This window comes from Falco naumanni, chromosome 7 (assembly GCF_017639655.2).
Source record: "Falco naumanni isolate bFalNau1 chromosome 7, bFalNau1.pat, whole genome shotgun sequence".
Classification (NCBI taxonomy): Eukaryota; Metazoa; Chordata; class Aves; order Falconiformes; family Falconidae; genus Falco; species Falco naumanni.
Genome location: NC_054060.1, coordinates 63,962,445 through 63,982,747, shown reverse-complemented (window position 1 = coordinate 63,982,747; position 20,303 = coordinate 63,962,445). Strand labels below are relative to the sequence as shown.

At 48.4% G+C, this 20,303-nt stretch overlaps 1 protein-coding gene across 1 annotated transcript; it reads left to right on the top strand.

Annotated features, from left to right (window-relative positions):
* The first annotated feature begins 228 nt into the window (after nucleotides 1–228).
* Nucleotides 229–16,347, top strand: TMED10 (transmembrane p24 trafficking protein 10). Its single transcript, XM_040602512.1, has 5 exons — nucleotides 229–501; nucleotides 4,661–4,781; nucleotides 9,269–9,342; nucleotides 13,494–13,620; nucleotides 14,080–16,347. The coding sequence occupies exons 1-5, from the start codon at nucleotides 277–279 to the stop codon at nucleotides 14,199–14,201; spliced, it is 669 nt and encodes a 222-aa protein (XP_040458446.1). The 5' UTR covers nucleotides 229–276; the 3' UTR covers nucleotides 14,202–16,347.
* Nucleotides 16,348–20,303: the final 3,956 nt, after the last annotated feature.

The following is a 20,303-nucleotide window of genomic DNA, read 5'->3' as shown; positions in this document are numbered from 1 at the left end:
ATTAATGAATTATTTTCATTCACAACTGATGTAACAACAGAACACCCGCTCGAAGGGCCGGGCTCCAGCGCCTGAGCCCAGGGCAGCCCCCCCCGGGGGACACCGAGCAGCCCACCCCGCGGGCCCTGGGCGCCCCCGCGGCCCCGCCCCGCCAGCCCCAAGCCCCCGCCCCGCAGCCCCGCCCCGCCCCGGCCCCGCCCCCCGTGACGCGGGTGGCGGTGCGGGTCACGTGTGGCGGAGGCGGAGGCCGGGCCTGCCGCACTCGGAGCCGCCGCCATGCCGCTGCCGCTGCCCGGCCGCCCCCGCCTCGGGCAGGCCCCGCTCCTGGCGCTGCTGCTGCTGCTGGCGCTGGTGGGCCCGGCGCGGCCCATCTCCTTCCAGCTGCCGGGCAAGGCGCGGAAGTGCCTGCGGGAGGAGATCCACCGCGACACGCTGGTCACGGGCGAGTACGAGATCGGCGCCCCGCCGGGCTCCTCCACCGGCCCCTCCGCCAACCTCAAGGTGCGGCCGCGGCGACGCGGGCCGGGGCGGGGGCAGCGGGGGCCGGCCGGGGCGGGCGGCGTGGCCCCGCCTCCCCGGCGTGCGGGGGCAGGGCGGGGGGTGGTGGTGACGTTTTCCACGCGTGACAGCGACCCACGCGCGGGGCTTGCGGCGGCCCGGCCTCTCGCCCGTGGCGCGGGGGGGGGCCGGGGCAGCGCTCGCCCGGCCATGGGCTCCGCCGGCTGGAGCCACGTACACGGGTTTGCCCCCAGAGCCGCGCTGCAGCGGCCGCCCCCGGCCGCCACGGAACCTGCGTGCCCGGGGTCCTGCGCGGCGGCCGCCACGGAACCTGCGTGCCCGGGGCCCTGCGCGGCGGCCGCCACGGCACCTGCGTGCCCGGGGCCCTGCGCGGCAGCCGGGTGAGGCCGCCCAGAGGCCACCGGCCCCGCACGGGGGAAGCGGTCGGTGACGTGGCTTTCCCAGGGCCCCGTCCCGCGGCCGGCCGGGCACGGCGGGCAGGAGCAGCAGGCTGCGGGGACGGGGCCAGCCGGTGCTCCGCCACCGGGGCTCGGTACGCGACATGGCCGTGCAGGAGGGCACGCTTGCTGCCTGGCGGCACGCGTGGGATTTAAGGGGGCAGGTGGTTGCCACAGCGAGGAAAATAATCCTGAAGCGTCTTTGCGGAGTACAGGGGAAGGGTCGGCACAATATATGCTGCTAACCGATGTGACAGGCAGCTGTTAAAACTAGAACAACTTTGCGTTAATCCTGTCCGCGGTCTGCCTTCCCTGGGCTTTCTTCATTTCCCACCTCACTCACTAAGGTCCGTGGCTACGTCATCAGTTGGTAACAGCTTTCTGTCTGGTTTTTATTTCTGTCTGGGTGCCCAAAGGCTTCGAAAAGTGTGCAGACAGGGAGCGAACGGTCTGCTCGGGAGTCTCAGAGCTCAGTGTTAGTGAGGATTTGAGGTCTGCTGAAATCAGGCTGCCCTTCCAGCGTCGGCCCACAGACGCCTGACGGCCTCGCGTTACTGGCAGTCGTCCTTGGTTATGGCTAGAGAAGGCCATTTCTGGGGTCTTGCTTTTTTAAAAATCTTGTTCTCCTGCTCTTACATCATTTGTAAGAGGAAACTTGTCTGTATATAGGCGGAGGCCTGCAGCTTTAATGCCTTAAAATGTTGCTGTAGTACTTGCCTGGTAAGGAGCATGTGTTTCAGACTGCCACGTTCCCATCTGTCTCTTAACACTTGGTGGTCAGGCCTCCTGGTTCTCTGGTTGCCTGCTCTTAGGTCAACTGACCCCACACAGTCTCTTCCAAAATTCATGGTTATGACAGAGGACTTGTCTAGGGAGGCAGTGAAACGATGAATCCCACACTTGGGTCTTAGCCTGGCTTTGCTGCCGAAGCTAGTATCCAGGCAGGACTGCTCATGGAAGTTGTTTTTTGGGTTTTGGCGGGTTTTTTCTTCTTTTTATTTTTTTGCAGTTACAATAAAAGTCCTTACTAGTTCAAAAAGCTACAAAGGAGAAATAATAATTCATGCAATTCTTGCTTTCCTTCTTGTTAATATATGCCGTGGCCTCCCAACATGCTGGGCCTATTGTAGGTGCGCTAACCCCTCTGCTAGGTGTGTCTTTGGGTCGATGGGGGAAAGGTTAGCTCAGACATCATGTCTGCAGGTGGGCTCTCTGTCTGCACTGGATGGTCTGCTTCGGTCCCCTGGATCAGGCCACCACATGGAAGAGGTTGGTAGTTAATTCTGGTGGGGCTCAGTTGAGTTCCTGCTGGTGAGCTGAGCTTTGTGTGTGCGATACCCCAGCACTAACAGTGGCACCCTCTGTTTGGGAGGAATCCGTGGGCTCTGCCAGCTGGCTGCTGAGGGGCAGCGTTGGTGTGGCTGAGGTCTCCTTTGGGCCTGGCCATGTGCTTCTGCCCCATTGTCAAGGCTGGCAGTTTGGGGAACCGTCGGGCTGTTTGTCAAGGGTGAACAATGCCCTGTCTGTAGGAGATTGCGTTACCGTAAATAACGTTAGAATAGAATGAAAAATCCCTTTCAGGTCAACTCCCCCACACTCATTCTGGCTGGGCTATTAGCAGCTTCCCCCACCCCCGCGTCCCAGCTGAATGGGCAGTGCATTTGGCTGATTTGGGCGATGCTATTCAGTTTTGATGAAAGCAGATAGCAGAGCTTACACTGTCCAGAATTCTGTTTGTGAGCAGGCTATTGCTAGAGCTGCAAAGGGCAAAAATGGATCAAACTGCATAATATTTGCTAGCTAAAGATTAGCTCTGGTGGCTACAAAGCCCTAAGGGAACAGTGCTTAAAATAATAGGGATGTTTGAGAGCTTTACTGTGTTCTTGTGCCTTGGGATGGAGAACCCAGTGTGCAGATTATGCGGCACCACGCTGATCAAGCATCTTGGTTAATCAGGGCTGCTCCGTAACATGCACCATATGGTGACCAAAACACATGCTTTTACGTTGTGTCTGCGTGGTCCAATGTGGACAGTCGTGTCCTCCAGTGGGGCTCACTCACTTGAGCCGAGTGCTCAAGTGTTCAATAGCCTGGTGACTTCCAGACAGGAGGTGGCTTGTGTCTGGTGGCTTGTGGCAGGAGGTTGGCATCACAGCTGCCCGTGCCTGACTACGCAGGTGTGCTTTCATCTGCTCGCCGCTTGACTGCAGGTAGAGCTCTGAGCAGGCAGCGCGGGAGGAGAACCATGCTCCTCGCTGTTCTCCGACACTGACAAATGCCATATGGTTCAGGGCAGCTACAGCAAATCCCGTAACAGGCAATTACAGGGTAAGCTGCATCTAGAGGAAGCTTGTTCCTGAAGTCTTGCCTGCTATGGTTTATGCCTGAGGCATGAGGATTTATATGCTTTATTTTTCCTGCCTAATGCAGCAGCTCTCGTTATCCATGTGAAGGTCCGCATCTATTCCAAGTCCAGCAGGATGCTGGCATCAGTGGTATCCCGTGGCAGGGAGTTAATAAGCTTGTTCTAAAAAGAATAAAGAGTGTTTCCTTATAAAAAATTTGGGTACATAGCCCTTTTGTATGGCCTTTGTACAAGTAAAAAAAGGCTGTTTTGCTGTTGAAAGGTAGCGTAAAGGAGAATGTCTGACTTGCCTTTTCCATACCACAAATTATTTTGTGTACTTCTGTCTTATGTACCTTTAAAATTATTCCCAAGCTTTTTAGTCTCTTCACCTCTAAGACTTTCAAAAGCCCCTCCTAACTTTAGCACCCATGCTTTTTCAGACCTGCTGAAGGATAGAGTTGAGGGAAACTGGGAAACATTCCAGTGGAACACACGCAGTTGATACTCATGCAGTATTGTGACACCTTCAGGGTTTTTTTTACCTCTCTCCATGGTCAGAGTATTTAAACTGGACTGAGCCTTTAATTGAGCACAATGATTTTCAAGTCTGCGTCATGAAATGTGTGTCTTTGGGTTTTTTGTTTTTGTTTTTACTCTTTGTTGAAGCATTTTTGTAGACCTTCTACAGTTTTTGCCTATTCTTAGTTAATTTCATAGACTTAGTGCAAAGCAGTCATTATTCTGTCTGTGTAGTCTGAATTGTCCTGGAGTGGCTGCTTTTATGGATCTTGGCACCCAAACCTTGTATAACTCGGGGCCACACTGGTGGTTCATTTTCAGAGGAATGGACGTGCCCTTCTCCATTTCATCTTCTGGGGAATGAGTCTTTTTTTTTTTTTTTTTTTTTTTTTTTTTTTTGTCCCGTAAGACTTCTCCATATCTCTGTTGCTATGGGAATTTATGAATTGTGTGTGCAAAATGAAGGCAGTGAATAACAGTTTAGTTCAGCTAGAGTTCCTAAATGTATTCTGTATTCGGAGGTTATAGGAGGAAGAGGAATTAGTGTGGTTTTCGGTTTTGGGGTTTTTTTGGTTGGTTGATTGCTTTTTTCCTTTCTTTTTTTTTTTTTTTTTTGTTTAAGAGTGAGTAATTTACCTTAGAGGCACTCTTGATTTTTGCAGCTCCTGGAGCAGGGATGAGGAGGGGAGGAATTCATGCAGTTGCAAGGAAGGAGGGAAACTGCTGAAAGGAGAAAGCAGCAGATCTAGAGGGGAGGCTAGGAGAACCCTTCCTGCATGGGCAGTGTGAGCCCGTGGTGGTGAAGCACCGTGTTTCTTACCCTTGTTGTCTCTTACAGATAACCGACTCTGCTGGGCACATCCTGTATGCCAAGGAGGATGCCACTAAAGGCAAGTTTGCCTTCACCACTGAAGACTATGATATGTTTGAGGCCTGCTTTGAGAGCAAGCTTCCCGTAGGTAAGTGCAGTGAAAGGTCTGTTGGCTGCTTCTATCTAGTTTCTGATCAAGCTCGCATAGATGTGTGGTTTAGGGGTAGTGATACTGAGTGTGGCCCACAAAATGCTGTTTGACTCTTAAAGCTGATTTTCAGGAGGCTGTAGGCTCACTGCAGAATATCTCTATCGGTGTTGCATTTGAAGTAAAGTAAAATTCTCTGGCTGTCATGTAGAGCGCTTGGGTTTCATCTGAAAGGGAATTGCGTGTTCCTCCCACGGAGGTCACCACAGTTGCAGTGAGTGGCAGTACTGGGGATCAAACCACTTCTCTTTTGCCCATTTCATGCTTCTCCCCATCTTGCAGTCGAGCCAGGACAGAGCAGGATGCCATCGTCTTCAGGACCCTGTCTTTCTCCCCAGCTGACCATCTCTCCCCATTTGGTGGAACGTGATCTCTCCACAATGCATACTTGGCAGCAATTCTGTGTTAGGTTAGCAACCGTTTTCTGGGGTTGGGGGGAGTGTGTGTATAGAGAACGTGGCCTTTGTTTGCACCCACAACCGCTCTCTTAAGCGGTCAATAAAGGGAAGGGGAAATGAGCAGAACGTCAGCCTTGCATTTGTGCTGCAGGGATGGTTGCCTAACGATCTCAGCGCTCGTTTCCTGTGAGTGTGACGCATGTGCTGCTTTGAGTGGCTGGGCTCAACTTAAGGAAAAATGTGCTGAAAACAGTGAACACGTGGGCTCCAGTCTCATCTGCGGTGGTGTGAGTGCATGTAAGTTTGTAGGTGCTCACATATTTTCACAGTTGCTTTCGGAGTTCTGCTCCCTGGAGCCAGTTCTTCTTAGGTCTTACCCTATAAGATCTCAGAGCATTTCACAGAACAGTCACTAGCAGCATTCCTCATACCTGTTGAAAGGCAGCCTCTCTTTTGGTGTTCTGTTCCACGTATAAAATGCAAATAGTTTGCAAGTTGAAGAGAACTTTCCAGAAAGAGAAGGCTGTGATCTTTGTTGGGATTGGGAGGGATCTGGCTTGTAACACCTCTTCTATAGCGTTTTATAGATAAGGCAGTGACCCCAAATGTTCATGATTTTGCTTTTACTTCACTCCAGAAGTAGGGCTTCCAAATGCTCCTTAACACATCGAGACATGCAGGCACTAATGACTCATCTAGGAGTCACTCGTGCTATTTACTGTCCGACACCTGGGTATTTGGGAAGTCTCCAGACAGTCCTGCAGAACCTTTCATAGCTTCGCTGTGATCACACACTGAAGTGGGAAAGGCTTCTTTCTTTAGTTGTGTCTAGACTCTTATTTCAGGGCTTATGACCAGGGGTTTCTTGCCTAGGCTGGGCCCCTTATAGCTCTTTTGGTTGTAGCAAATATTTGTTCTCTGGCTCCCTTGTATTGTTGCAAGTTTGTTTGAAAGCTTTCAGTACTGATGAGGATAAAACATTTCTAAATGCAGCTTCTGCCTGATGACCAGTGGGGCATTGAGGTGCCAAAATCTAGAGCTGTTCAATTGAGCAGCTGGATCCTCTTCTGCAGGCTTTCTCTTTAGGGGCCTCCAAGCTGCCAGTTTCTTTTTGGACCCAGGTACCCCGGTACTGCCTTGCTAAAGAGAGATGCTGCATGGTGAGTATCTTCAGATTTCCCATGCCTGTGCTGGAAATCAAGGCAGTATTAAAGTAAGGGAGGCAGTACTGTGAGGCTTGATCATCTGCAGGATTTGGTTAAGGTACTGTGGGAGAAGTAACCACGTCACAGGGAAGCGCATGGTTTCCTCTGTAAGGTCAGCATGGGAATGGGGGAACTGACCAAGTGCTGCTTTATCCCCATGTTTCTCTTTAAAGGTTTTGGGTTTTTCCCCCCACAGTCTCAAGTAAGTGGTCAGGACTTGTGCGGCAGCCAAGGAGGATGTTGGTGGACTGGAAGAGAAAAACTGTTGGCAGAGGAAGCCCAGAGCCGTTGGGACCCGAGGGATCTAAGCAACTGGGATTTCTCAATCCCTAACCACAGAAATGAGGAAGAGGAAGTGAGGAGGAGGTCCTGTTTAGAAGGTCCACCTTATCAGAGTGGAGGAGTTCTTAGGGTGCTTTTTGGAGCTTTGGGGGTTTGCATGACAGGCTTTTTCCCCCCCTCTTCCACCGTGGAAGAATCCTGTCTTCCTGAGCAGTGCTCTGTTCCCAGACATGCTTACTCTCACACCGTATGCTAATCTCTGAGACAGACAGCCTGGCCTTGCTACGTGCTCCCCTGTAGGGCCTGCGTGCTAATCTCTACCTCTTTGCTCCTTCTATAATCTGTCTCTTTGCAAATTTTCTTAAGAGTGTTATGGCTTATTTTTTCTGGAATTTCTGTGGGAAAATTTTCTGACGTCCAGTTCAACCATCGTGGTTTTCCACTGACTTTGCAAATTAGGAGCTCCCCTAATCTCCCTGGAAACAGTTCTGTGCTCATGTGAGATGATCTCTTGAAGACCTCCTGTGGGAAGTAGGTATCAGTTTAGTTCAGGATCTCTGGGATTTAACTGTTTTTCTCTTCGCTGCTGATCCAGGCTGCTCTGGTGAGCAGGAGGAACACGGAGTTACTGAGGATCTGATGGGCATGAAGGGAGCTGCTTAGTGCCCTGGGCTCCGTAAACTCATAGAAGAGCAGCTTGAGTTTTTCCAGGCCAGTCCCTGACAACATTAACCTCTTTCGGAATGTCTGCTTTCCATCCCCTTGCACCCAGCAGCTCTTCTGGTTTCTTACTGCCTCTTGGCAGCTCTCTGTTCCAGCCTGACAAATTAATCCTTCCAGTTCTGTTCTCCTGTTCACTAGCCTTTTCATCTTTCTCATCTCTTCCTGGAAGCTCCAGCTCTCCATCCAAGTTGCTGTAATTTAAACAACTTTAAAAAAAACCTTGCTGAACTGTGTGCTTTGAATTTTCTTCTGCAGCTACTGTTGGCTGCCCTACCTGCCAGTCTCCAGGCGTGCTGGTGGTATATGTATGGCATAAGCGGTCAAAACTTGTGGTTGGAGACAGGAGCACTGGGTGGTTGTCTACAGCCTGTCTGTTAAAGAACAGTGCAGGGATTTTAATTTGTTCTTACAGTAACCGGTCTTTCATAAGAAAATACAAAATTTCATCCTAATCCCGATTTATCTGTTGGGCTCTTACATAGCTGGGTTTGAATTTTGAGCTCCTGAAAGTTAAGGAACAGTTTGTAGTTGATAGGGACCACCTTGTCAGTAGGTTATTCTGTGTTCTGCTAGTGGTACAGGTGATTCTGGTCTGGTGTTGAGGAGCTGTTCAGTGGGTAGAGAGAAAATTGGGGATGTTGTATTGAAGACCGGGAGTATCTTCCTAGCTATGACTGGAGTGACCCAGTGTAACCTGTACATTTAATTTGTTTGTGGACTGAGGGAATGTCCATCTGGCAAACTCCTAAAGTAGAGTGTGAGTATTGGACGTGCTCCTGGATAAAGACTCTGAAATTCATAGTATAAGTGAATTCGGACTTGGTGTTTTGCTGGCAGCCAGCTGAGGACAAATGTATGGCCAAAGTGCTGGGATTTGGGAATGTGTTATGTACAGACATTTCCTTGGTGGGTGGTATAGTGGGATATGATACTTGGGTCAGATGATGTGCTGCATTCTTTGGGGTATGTTGTATGCCTATCCTATATAGATATAGAAAAATATAATTTTCTTATGAATGTTCTCAGATATGACAGTCAGATGAATGTTCTCAGGTATGACAGTCAGAAGAACCTATTGGCCATAGGTGTCTCTAGCTTGGGGGCTACAGCCTTAAAAGATACCTGCTGTGCTGTTGACTGCAGCCTTATTCTACACGCTGTTTGTGCAACTTCAGCTGGCAGTTCTCTGAAGCGGTGTTTTCTCAGCTTCAGAAGCCTCTGCCATCTCGGGGTTTGCGTTAGCAGTGTGGATCTCAGCCATCTGAGCTGTTCTTTCCCTGAAAAGATATGCTGGTAAAGGGATTGCCTTCGTTTCTACAAACGCTGCAGCATGCAAGGGTCAGTAGTCCCCATATGCCATATTCTCAATTGGAGCAGTTTACCTTCTGCTCCTTTGGATGGAAAATCATTTACAACCCCAGTAACCTTGACAAGTTGCCGGTGCGCTTCCTACTAGGAGGACCGTGGGCTTCCCAGTTGAATATCTGTCCCTCTAGTGACTTGTTTTTCACCAGGCTGTCTCATAGCAGCTGGTATTCATCTTCTAATCCTCTGCAGTTTTTACAGTGATTTGCATCCTACACACATTTAGTGCTTTTAGTTACAGCTTGTTCTCATTATCTTTGGGAGGCTCTCCTACAGTCAGGATTTATTGTGAAGTCTCTGTATTTTTAGGCTGGACTGTGCTGCCTCCGCAGTTAGCTGCAGACATGGAGGGAGGGGAGGGATATTGTGAGCTCTTCCTCTGTGGTGGGGAGAGCTGGTGATTTCCTGGCAGGCTGAATGTTTCGCACAATGAATCCTTTCATTATGCTTCCAGGAACAGGGAGGATGCCGGACCAGCTCGTGATTCTGGACATGAAGCATGGAGTTGAAGCAAAGAACTACGAGGAGGTATGTCCCCTGGCTGCCTGCACTGCAGGCTCCCCTTTCCCAGCACTCACGTGATGCCATTTGTAGATCTGGGGCTCATGATGGGAAGCTGTTTTCCCAGTGGTGATGAAAGCCTGTCTGCAACCTACAATTCCAGTGAAGCTTTGTGTGTTAGGAGAGAGGGGAAAAAAAAAGACAAACATCAACTGAAATTAATTCTCTACTCTGGGAACTGGAGCCTAATGTGTGAATTTCTTTGCTAGGACAGCATGACCCAGCTTCTGGGCATAGGCATCAGAAGCAACAAGATACGGAGATGTGAAGTTTCCCAAGCCCCAGCAGCGGAGGGCATTTTAGGTTAATATCAGATCCTCCTAAAGGTCAAGTTGTGATGTTACTGTTCTTACTTTTCCCGACTGTGAGATGTCCCAGCTCAACAGCCCTGAAATGGCGCCTGTGCGTTTCGAAGAACTGGCAGCGTATCAACATAAAGGTGTTTGGCAGACTAACAGCTGGTGTGAAATGGGTGTTTGGTTTGAAGGCGTGACATTGCAAATAGGCATAAAGCCTAAATGTTTCCATCTTAAGAGGACATAGTTTTCTTAGACCCAAGAGCCAGCTGTGTGGAATAGCAGCTGCTTTGTGGCTGGGACAGTCCTGGCTGGTTTGGATGCTGAATTTTGATGGTTGCTACTATGCTTTTGGCTTACTAGAATTCGGGGTCAGTGAGCCCCCAGCACAGAGCCTGTGCCTGAGAAAACGAGAGTTGTTGGCAGAGAAAGATTCCTGCAAATGATTGTGTGTCTGCTGTGCACAAAAGCATGGAACATGCCTTAGGGAGGGCAGTGGGTAGCAGAGGATGCTGTTTATGGTGCCAGTTAGAAAAAGAAAAATTTCTGAGACGGTAATGCTGGAGTTTTTGTATCTTTTTGAGCTTTGGGCTAGCTGGTCCTGCATGGCTGAAGTCAGTCTAGAGCACATCCTACGTGGGGAGTAAAAAAGCACTTGGGGTCAGGGAAGAGCAGAGCAATCATTGCACCAGCTGTCTGGCAACCCGCTACTAAAGGATTACAAGATGTTGAAATCTTATGGGATGACCCCATAGAGCGTAAGTGGGAGAATTATGGTGACTGCATTTACAGAATCTCTTTAAATACAACCCCACAGCATATTCTGAGTTATATTACTGTAGCACCACCTAGAAGTGTTGTGCCTGTGCAGAAAGGTTCTCCTATGACTGTATATCTACATGCTCACTGTTTGTACTGATAAAATTGTCTTGGAATAAAAGTAAACATCCATTATGCATGTCAGCTTAGTTAGATCAATGGAAAAGGTCCACAGACAAATGTGAGAAAAGAAGAATTTAGATTTGCAGTCCCACCTGATACCAAATGGAGATCTTGGCAGCACTGGCAAGCGTCCTTGACTTGTGAAGACCTCTCAGAGGGGCAGACTGTGTTGAGCCTTGTTGAGCAGCGTGTCTGCAAAGGACTCGGACTGGTTTAATGTTTGCACAGCTGCTACAGATGTTTAGCCACACTGCTTTGCAGTCTGTTTTTTTTTTTTTTTTATTCCCTCTCCCCAGGTTGCTGTAGTATTTGTGGGTTTTGACTTGACTGGTTGCTGTAAGGCCTCAGAGGGCAGGACTGTTGCTCAGGTTTCCTGGAATTGATGCCTTTTTGAGCCTTTTGCTTGTGATGTTCGTGTGCTGTAAGGTGCCAATGACCTGTCTTCTGTCCCGAGTTGTTCTTGTTGAATTGCTGCAAGGAGACTTGATAGGGGGAGTTGAACGAGGGTCACTGATACCCTGCTTGTGCATGGATACATGCAGTTAGAAGAGGGGTAACATCCAAGTCTGGCTTTGTAAGCTTTCATAGATCTGGACATTCTTGGAGCAAAGCAGCTTGGAGAGTGAGCTGGGTTAGAAAAGCTAACTGCATGGCAGTGTTATACCTTAGTTCTCTGGGGTAGGGAGGAATAACTTTCTGTATTTGATAAGTCGAAATGAAGGTAGGGAAGAGTGAAAAGACTTTTCAGAGGGCACCAAGAAGGCTTGGTGATCTGGGTTCCTTTCCAGATCAGCTGTTCCTTGTCAATTCTTGGCTACAGTGTGTCTCTTCCTATGCTAGGAAGAGAGTTAGGCTTTGACAGATCTTTGAGTGGCCCCTGAGGAGTTCAGTGGAGTTGTCGTGTCAGTTCTGGTGGTTCAGATGTTCATTCTAAGATGATGGTGTTCCATCATCACAAGTGCTTGGTGGGCTTTTTACAAAAAGCCCTTGGAGCAGCTGTGCATATTGGCTTCTCTAGGGACGAAAGAGGTTCCGGGATGTGCATTTCAGAGTGCACGCAGCACTAAAAGTAGCTATCAGATGATCCTAGCTACACCTATTAAGAGCAGCTGAAGGGATGCAGGACGCAGCAGACAAGCCTTGTTTTTCCCCAGTGGAACCTTTATAGCCTTCTGTGAATGAGGAAAGGTGCCCTCCAGGAACATCGTGGAGCTGGTCAGTGTGGGGCTCTCTTGTCAGTAGAGCTGCCTGAGTCTTTGTGTGTGTTACAGACCTGCTGCTCTAGCTTCCTCAGCAGTCTGGGCCATAGGCATGCTTAAACGGGTGCGAGTTTTTCAGCAAAGCCCTGCTGGCAGGTATGTGTCCAGGCCACTAGAAAGCAGCAGGGGTTTAACCTCCTGTTTCCTATCTCTCCTCACAAACGTTCACCAAATTGACACTGCTGTGCTGGCAAAGCTGTAATATACAGCTCACCTCAGCATAAAAAGCCTCAGATGACTGCTTGATGGCTTGCTACTTGCCAGGATATGTGTGTCATGTGAAGACCCTTCAGTGAAACAGCTGATCAGCTAGCACTGGCCTGGTCCCGAGCATCTCCTCAGGTGGGCTCTGACACCCAGGCAGCTGCCTCTGGAAGTGGTGTTTTGGTGATGCTTGCACCCTGGGCACCCTGTTGCCTGCCTGTCAGCACAGACCACTGAGAGATGCTGTCCTGTGGCTTATGTCTGAGTAATTCTGTGTGGCTGTGAGACCGTTGGTGAGCTGCAGGTGTCCATGTGCTTTCTGTAGTTTTCTGTAGCACATCTTTCTTCTGCTGCATTACTTGGGGACACGGCATCTAGCCTTCATGGCAGGTGCCTGTCGCTTCTTGGCAATAGCGGCAAATTCTATGCAAGAACCAGAGTTACTCAAACTCCATGCTGTAGCAGTGGCAGGAGTTGCAGCTAGCTTCCTTTGAGCAATGTCCTTGTGTCACAGATTTTACATAATGTGTAGTCAGGTTACAGCCAGGACCGGTGAAGGCACGCATGTTTTCACATCCAACTTTAAATAGCTGCTGTTGTGGACCATGCTTTCTAACTGTATTTCCTGTGGACTTTTCTTTTTTGGATACAACCCTGTGACTTGTAGGACTGTGGGTTGCCTGTGCTGCGCAAAAATGATGTCCTCTAAAACCAGCTTTTATGAGGGAAGTGTATTTTTCTTTTTTCCTTCTTCAACTGGCTCGGTGGCAGCCTGTCCCATACGTATTCCAGCAGCGCCACCTGGTGGCTTGAGGCAGATGGAGCACTTCGTAGCGGCGTGGTCCCTACCAAGAGCCTATGCAGCCCTTGAGGTTGTCAGTCGTAAGTGATGAAAAAAGCCCTGAGCTCTCGTGGGTGTAATCAAACCATTACGCTTTTATTACTACTGGGAATCAGGCTGCTTTCTGGGGCGTGTGGCAGCGGTGAGTCTCGGTGCTAATATCCTGTGTGCCTATAGAACAGTATCGTATGCGTATGTAAGTTAGTCACCTATATCTCACTCTGATTTCTATTCACTGGAGGTTTAGTCATGTGGCAGGCTCTTCTACCCACTCCTCAGAAGCCAACTGTAAATAAGCTAACGTTAGGCTGAATAAGGAAGAAATGTGCTTGTAGGCATGCTGTGCTCCTCCGTTGTGTAGGAGGGGTAGTAGGAAAGTGTGTTTCAGAGAACAGGTGGGAGAAGTGATAGTGTTTTATGCAGTGGTAATTTCTGGCTTGTAGAGGTGCTTCCCTGGGGGAAGGATGTCCCAGATTTGTAGTGTGTGAGGAGGAGTGGTTCAAACTGGCAGTAAAAACCCATGTGGGGGAGCTTTTGGTTTTGGCTCGGTGATTGCCTGACTCTTCTGTTTTCTAGATTGCTAAAGTGGAGAAGTTGAAGCCTCTGGAAGTAGAACTGAGGCGCCTGGAAGATCTTTCAGAGTCCATTGTTAATGACTTTGCTTATATGAAGAAACGAGAAGAAGAGATGAGGGACACGAATGGTAAGTGACTGTGTGCTCCTTCAGAGGGATGGAGCTCTAAGACCCCTTACTTACTTCTGCTGGGTGTGTTACTAGCACAGCATTTGGAGAGCAAGCCCTTGTAGCGGTCTCTGTCCCTTCTGTTCCTAGTAAGGGAAACCTGCTGATACTTCTCTCCTTCTGAAGCAATCGCTGAGTCTCGTGTGTCCCACCTCCAGAATTTCTTTCTCCATCCTGAATGTGGGTTACTCTGTACCATTTAATGTTGCCCACTGACCACGGTTTCACCTTGTTCTCTCTCATTATCCTTCTTGTTCCCTCTGTGTTTACTGAGTACTGCTGGTGCTTGGGTGCCCTTGCCTTCGTGCTGTATGATACCTTGCCTTCGAAGGGTGGGGAGAGGAAATCCTGGGAACTTTGCTCTCTTGAGGCACATCCTGTGATGCAAGCTCCTGTGCAATGGTATATTGTCTGTTTCAGAGTCAACAAACACCCGGGTTCTGTACTTCAGCATTTTCTCCATGTGCTGTCTCATCGGACTGGCCACCTGGCAGGTTTTCTACCTGCGTCGCTTCTTCAAGGCCAAGAAACTGATTGAGTAAAGGAGCAAGTCCTCCTCCCCCTCCTCTCAGACCCAGCTGGACACCGCTGGGACCCAGCTGTGGCCCCCTGGAGCCATCTCACAGATGATACCCACTGACTGGAGCTTTTCTGCAGGAACTTGGACCCTAAAGGGGGAGGGGAACCTAAACGTTGGAGGCAACGGGGGACTTGTGAAATCCTGTTGGATGTTGAGGGTGGGGGAGGTTTTGATGGGTTTGGGTATTCTTGGGGCAGTGATTAAATAAAAAAAAAGATGTTTCCACGACAGCTGCAGCAAGTTTTTTGCGCTGTCTGTTCTCCTTTTATAATCTTGGCTTGATGATGTCTCCCATCTGTCTGTGACTGTAGTGTTACTCTGAGCCACTTGACCCTGCTGAGCTCTTTAGGTGCCATGCAGTGGGCACCAGGGCAGAGCGGGACATTCCCTGTTCTGACCAGCCGGGATCTAAGCCCTGTGCAAATGGAGGTGAGTACAAAGCGATAGGATTCATCATTCCAGCAGGGCCTGAGGATAGAGGGAGGTCCAAGGTTTGGTCCCTGTCGTGGACCTCTGTGTTTCTCCCTGTGGGAGCTGGTGTCTGTGCTGACGGGTCAGGGCACTCGAGCATACGGTGGTTCAGCCTGGAGGAAGGGGAGCCTTGGAAGTAGGGCTTGGGAGCATGTTTGAGCTTGGAAAGGAGAAGCCTGCTTTTGCTCAGATAAGCTGTCCAGCCTTGGTCCTGCCCTTGCTCCACATGTTTGTCTTGGATTTGCCTCTCTTGTTCTGAAATGGTGCAGCAGCTTTCCTGAAAGCCTTGGTCAGGGACGGCCTTTTGTGTAGCAGACGGGAGGCCTCCATCAAATACAGTCACAGAGCAAATAGGAGCAGGTTGTGCTGCAAAACTTGGGCTTACATTGAGCAGGAGACTTTTCTTATCTAACAGTGTGGTGTTTATCCAGCAGGCAGCTGGCTGGACCTCGTTTTTGAGACCTCAAAGCCAAGTGGGCTGCTGCTCACATGAAATACGAGGGCCTGTACCCTGTGTTGAGCTCTGAGGGTGCAAGGGTGCCTTGCAGGTTGGCAGAGGAGTTGGAAGAATGTGGATGAACTCAGAAAAGCAGTACAGGGTAGGAATAGGCTAATTCTATGTCTGGGGGAATCTGAACTGTGCCCTTAATGTAATTGTGATTCTCCTTTGCGGTACTAGAGAGAGCAAGTAGCTTCTTGTCGTTTCTCAGCCATCCAGATGGCATGATGTTAAATAAGCCAGGCTGGGAAAAAACAGGCAGGTTAACTTCCTGGACTTACTTGCTGCAGTTTTTAGGCAGTGATTAAAATTCTTTCACCTTCCCTGCATTCCTTCAGTGCAAATGGTTCAGCAGCACAGCATTCTGGTGTCATGTGCCTAGACGCTTCTGGCTAGGGAAGGGGTTGTCATGGCCCTGGGCCTGGCCTACCATTCTGAAAACATGGATTTATGATTTCTGACCTGAATCTGATCTGTTGCTGGGAAGGAAATGGTTGTCCGGGGGGAGGCAATGGGAAAGAGGATGAAAAGACGACCTCTCATCATCTAAATACATTAGTACTTTCCCTCCCCTTCGCCATTGCGAAGTTACTGGAGTTGTTAGTTCCACCGGTAAGTGCTTAGATTGCTTTTAATTTGTTTCTTTTTTGATAAAGCCATATTAAGAATCCACATCCACTCCTCTGCCCTTGCATCAATTTTATCCTTGTATGTTTTTGAAAGCTGTTATAGTGCAGAACAGCAGTGATGCCACAGGACTGAATTACAGAAGTCATTTGAAGGTAGTTTAAGGTCCTACAGTTTGAAGCCTGTAGATCTGTTAAGGTTCTGCTTTTGTTTTTATATAACTTGAAAAGACAGTACAAGAAAGGGGCTTTTCCAGTCTTGTCTGTTTTGATATCCTCTCCCCGTCCTTATCTGAGTACAAAGATATCTGTATCTTAAAAATGGTGGTGAGGCCTTAAGTTCCCCAGGTGACTGTTACAGTGTCATTGTTCTGGTGTTACGTTTTGATCTTCACTGTACTGGTATGGTTACTGGGGAGCAGGTGCGGGGGACTGGTGTGGATTTACCTGTAATGACTGGTTGGGGGATTTTTGTCAACTTTCTCAAATAAAATTTCTTTGGGGAAAACCAACCCACCACAGTTGTCCGTGTGAGTCTTGTCCTCTTACATGCGCATTCCTACCAGATGCCGTTTCCTACAAGCTGATGTGTCGCAGGAAGCAGCAAGTACACAGACACCCACCATCGCCACCGCCCCTGCAAGCCTTTGGGTTACTGTAGCAACAGTTAATTTCTAAAGAATTTGAGAATTCTGACCTGGGAAAGGTACCGGCTGCAGAGACTTCCCTGGGAGTGGGACCGGCACAGCAAGCAAGGTGTCTCTAATGCAAGTTACTCTTGGCCTTTCTTCCTTCCACTTCTTAATTATATCCCCTTATGTGGAAGAATTTTGAGGCTGACAGTGAGAGGGCTGGCACTCTAGAGATCCAGTTTTTCCACTGTCAGCTCCCACATAAAATGTAGTTCATTAAGACAAATGGAATTACTTTGTTTTGTGCTTTAGAGGAAATTTTACATTGTTGCAAAGATGAATTGGTCCTGTGTGAGTAGCAGATGCTTCCTGAAGAGAGTGGTCAGGTATTTACTGAACTGCTCTCAGATCTCCGCTGAGCCTGTGAGCCTTTTGTCAATGCAGCAGTCAAGTGAGATATGCTGTGTAACAGGACTGGGGGGCACATAAATGCTATGTAACTAGTAAGTATTATTGGGGAGAATTTCAAGAAGGGAAATTCCCAGATCTTTGGATAAGGATTAGCCTCTGCAAGTTCCTTCCCGGATGAATATTTGAGCATGTGGAATTGCACAGCTGTTCTCATGCGGTAGGTTGGCTAGGTTGGTGGTGGGTCTGAGCTGTTCTACAGCACTGCGGATGCAGAGCCTGGTGTCTTCGTTCCATTTTACTTGTGGGAAATGGGCTAAAGTTGAGCTGTTGCAGATACTTGGGTCTGAGCCCATCTTTGCGTGTGACAGATGCGTTGCTGGCAAATCTATAATTGCCCGTAGCAAACTGCATCAGACATTTCCAGCCTCTTCCACCCACTTGTCAATGTGACTAACGATTTAATTATCACGCTACTTGACACAGCGCGTGAGCATTCCTAAGTAAGGTATATCTTTGCATATTCCCTTCCCCCCCCAGCCCCCTGCTATGCCAATGTAGGCTGCACCCTGTACAAAGTTCCTGCTGCAGCTGCTGTTCACGTGCATGCATGAGGGGATGAGCATTTTACACACTCTGCTCATTTCTTACAAGCTGCTCAGCTATGTGAGAAATAACCCAAGTGTATGTATGTACACCTGTGTTGTTTCCTAACTAGTAGATTTTTCAACTCAAAACTAGTTTGGCAACTGGTTGGTGAGATCATTAGGGGATTCCTGCCTGTGCATTTCACGGGGTCCTACTGCAGAGGTTTTGAAAAGTAGCATTGCCTCTCTTCACCCCTGCCAGTTCACGTGATGTATTTGTCTGTCTCTCATACCTTTAGTTGTGTCCCTCTGCTGTACTTGTCTTTCAGATGTCTGATGTGGCCTTGCCCTTAGTGAACAAAGTCTCTGGGAAATGAACTTCCCATACATTGAAGGTGGTTTGTTGGGAAGGAGAGAGCACGAACCTGAAATGGATGAATATTTCACAGGAGAAAAAACATTTGGGTCTGGTGAAGACTCCAGGAGTTCAGGGTTGGTAGTCTTGTCTCCTGCCCCTTCTCCACCTGAAAAATTTGTCAGGTTTGTGCTTGTTCTTTTATTCCTCTCCCAAACCACCACCGGTGGTGGTGTGGTGGCTCCGGCAGGCCTGCCTTTCTCTGAGTAAGGTGGAAGGAGCAGAGGATTTAGAAAAACTGCCTGTTGGCATTTCTTGGATCATTTTGTAAACCTGAAACGGGTGAGCCCAAGCTTTTGTTGCAGCACTAGAATACTCGCATTTGCTCAGCAGTGTTTGTAGGAAGCCTGTTTTGCTTTGCACTGGAAGTCTGCTGCGCTGACAGGAGCTAGGAGTTGCTCTGTTTCAGTTGTAGCTGAAGCGACTTAAACTTTCTGCAAAATGGCGGTAACAGATGTCTGATTGCTCCTTCTATTGCCAGAGGCCCATGTGGTTTATCACCTTAAACGCGGCTTCAGCGCTTTCAGCTTGCTGACACCGCCTGCCAGGGGACCTGTGGTCTCTAGGTGTCCGTCCCAGTGATCTTTGCTGTGAGGATCATTTGTTTAGCTCATGTTTGGAGAAAACTGCTGTGTCCTGAAGGACCCATCGGACTTCTTGTATTTCAGGTTTTGCAGTAAAATGTACATGTTGAATGTACATGTAAAATGTTGAATAACTTCCTTTGGGGGCACATTACTCAAAAAAGGCAACAACAGAACCATGCTCGCATTGCTCTGTCTCATTTCTGCGGTTTCCTGTCACTTAATTTCCTTTCATAGCTGCTATTTCCGAGGTACTTTTTCCCTGAGCTTTTAAATTGATTGCATTACGTGATCTTTGCATAAGCTGCACCAAGCTATGCTGTTGGCATCATAATGAGATGAATTTGTTTTTTCTTCGTTATATGGGGGATGCTGTTCCTACGGCTGCCACGCAGATGAGGCAAGCAGAGGGGAGGGCCTGCTTGTGTTCTCCAGCTATATCCCATCGCTGCTCTGGTCTTATTTACTGCAGAGCTTTACCCGCTAGGGTTTGCTCACCCATACTAGCTGCTCAGTCTTGTATTTCCCCCTGAATCTGTTTGGATAATCTTCCCCCAGGTATAAGGTATTTGCTATACATATGTAGCCAGAATCTGATGGTATTGTCATCTTAATTATAATGAACCATGTAGATGTCTTGTCATTTCTTCCTTCTCAGTGTGACCTGCTGTTTCCTTGTCTTAGTAACATAATCAATGTACTGTCTTGACTCTGAAAACTATGAATCAGATCTTTGAACTAAGGCAGATACCTGCTATAATTTGGTTTAAATGACAGTGTTCCTACCCTTACCAAATTCATCCTTCAGTAGTGATTTTGCAAGAGGCAGAATGGCACATTGCCTCTAGGTGGTGAGATTTCTTCAAATGCTAGAGTAAAAAATTCAGTCTGAGGTTGGGTGCACATTCTTCAGTCATACTCCAATAAACCTGAGCGGGCAGTGGCTGCTACTTCCCTTAGGGGCATCTTGCTGTGAGAATTACTGCCCTGCTTTTTAAAGCATACTAAAGGCAACGCTCTGGGGCGGCTAAACCTGATTGTAGCTACTACTGTGATCGTTTTATGGAAGAATTTGTATGATACCATAGATAATAATGGGCAAGAGAACTCTACTTTTCAAATCGGAAGAATGAAGATTGACTTTTTCAATTAGTCTTCTGGCTTTCTACAACTGTTTCAGATTCCTTAATCCCACTTCCATGATATTTTGCCATCTAGATTTTTTTTTTTTAATTCTTATTATTATTATTTGCCAGGTGACATTTTGCCAGGTACTGCCCTTGTAGTGGAGGGAGTGAATGATCCTTAGCAGAATCTGTCTGAACTTTTCCATGCCTTCCTGCAAGCTCCTTAATTCTAAAACCAACATGCTGTCTTTGCTGCTTGGAAGGACAACGTCTTTGTATGGAACTAGTTACGACGCACAGCAAATAAACTTTGATGGGTAAGTTACTCACTTTTAAAATAGGTGTGTATAACGACAAACAGCTGTTTAACCCTCACTGCATTGCAAGGAACCCCACTTGTTTCGTGCTCTGAGCAATACAGCATATTCCAGAGGTAGAGGCACAAAAGCTAACCAGGCTTTGTCATACCTCACTTCAGATGCCGAAGCACAAATCCCTGACGTCTCCTGTAAGCACTGGATCACCTGTCCTGAAGAGAACATTCCCTATCGTTCAACTCTGGCTTCCCCATCCGTGGTTGTGACTGCTGAACTTTGAAAACACAATATTCAAATGATGATGGCATGCATCATCTGTGAAGAAAATAAATCACTTACCTAAGATTCAGGTTGCTAATACTTCTTTATGATGGAAAAGTTGCTGTAGCTCCGGATCT

Excerpts from the sequence above, each read along its gene's own strand:
- TMED10 (XM_040602512.1), top strand. The coding sequence starts at position 277 with ATGCCGCTGCCGCTGCCCGGCCGCCCCCGCCTCGGGCAGGCCCCGCTC. Across the intron at positions 502-4,660 it reads GCCCCTCCGCCAACCTCAAG|ATAACCGACTCTGCTGGGCA; the intron begins GTGCGGCCGCGG and ends TGTCTCTTACAG. Across the intron at positions 13,621-14,079 it reads AGAGATGAGGGACACGAATG|AGTCAACAAACACCCGGGTT; the intron begins GTAAGTGACTGT and ends TGTCTGTTTCAG.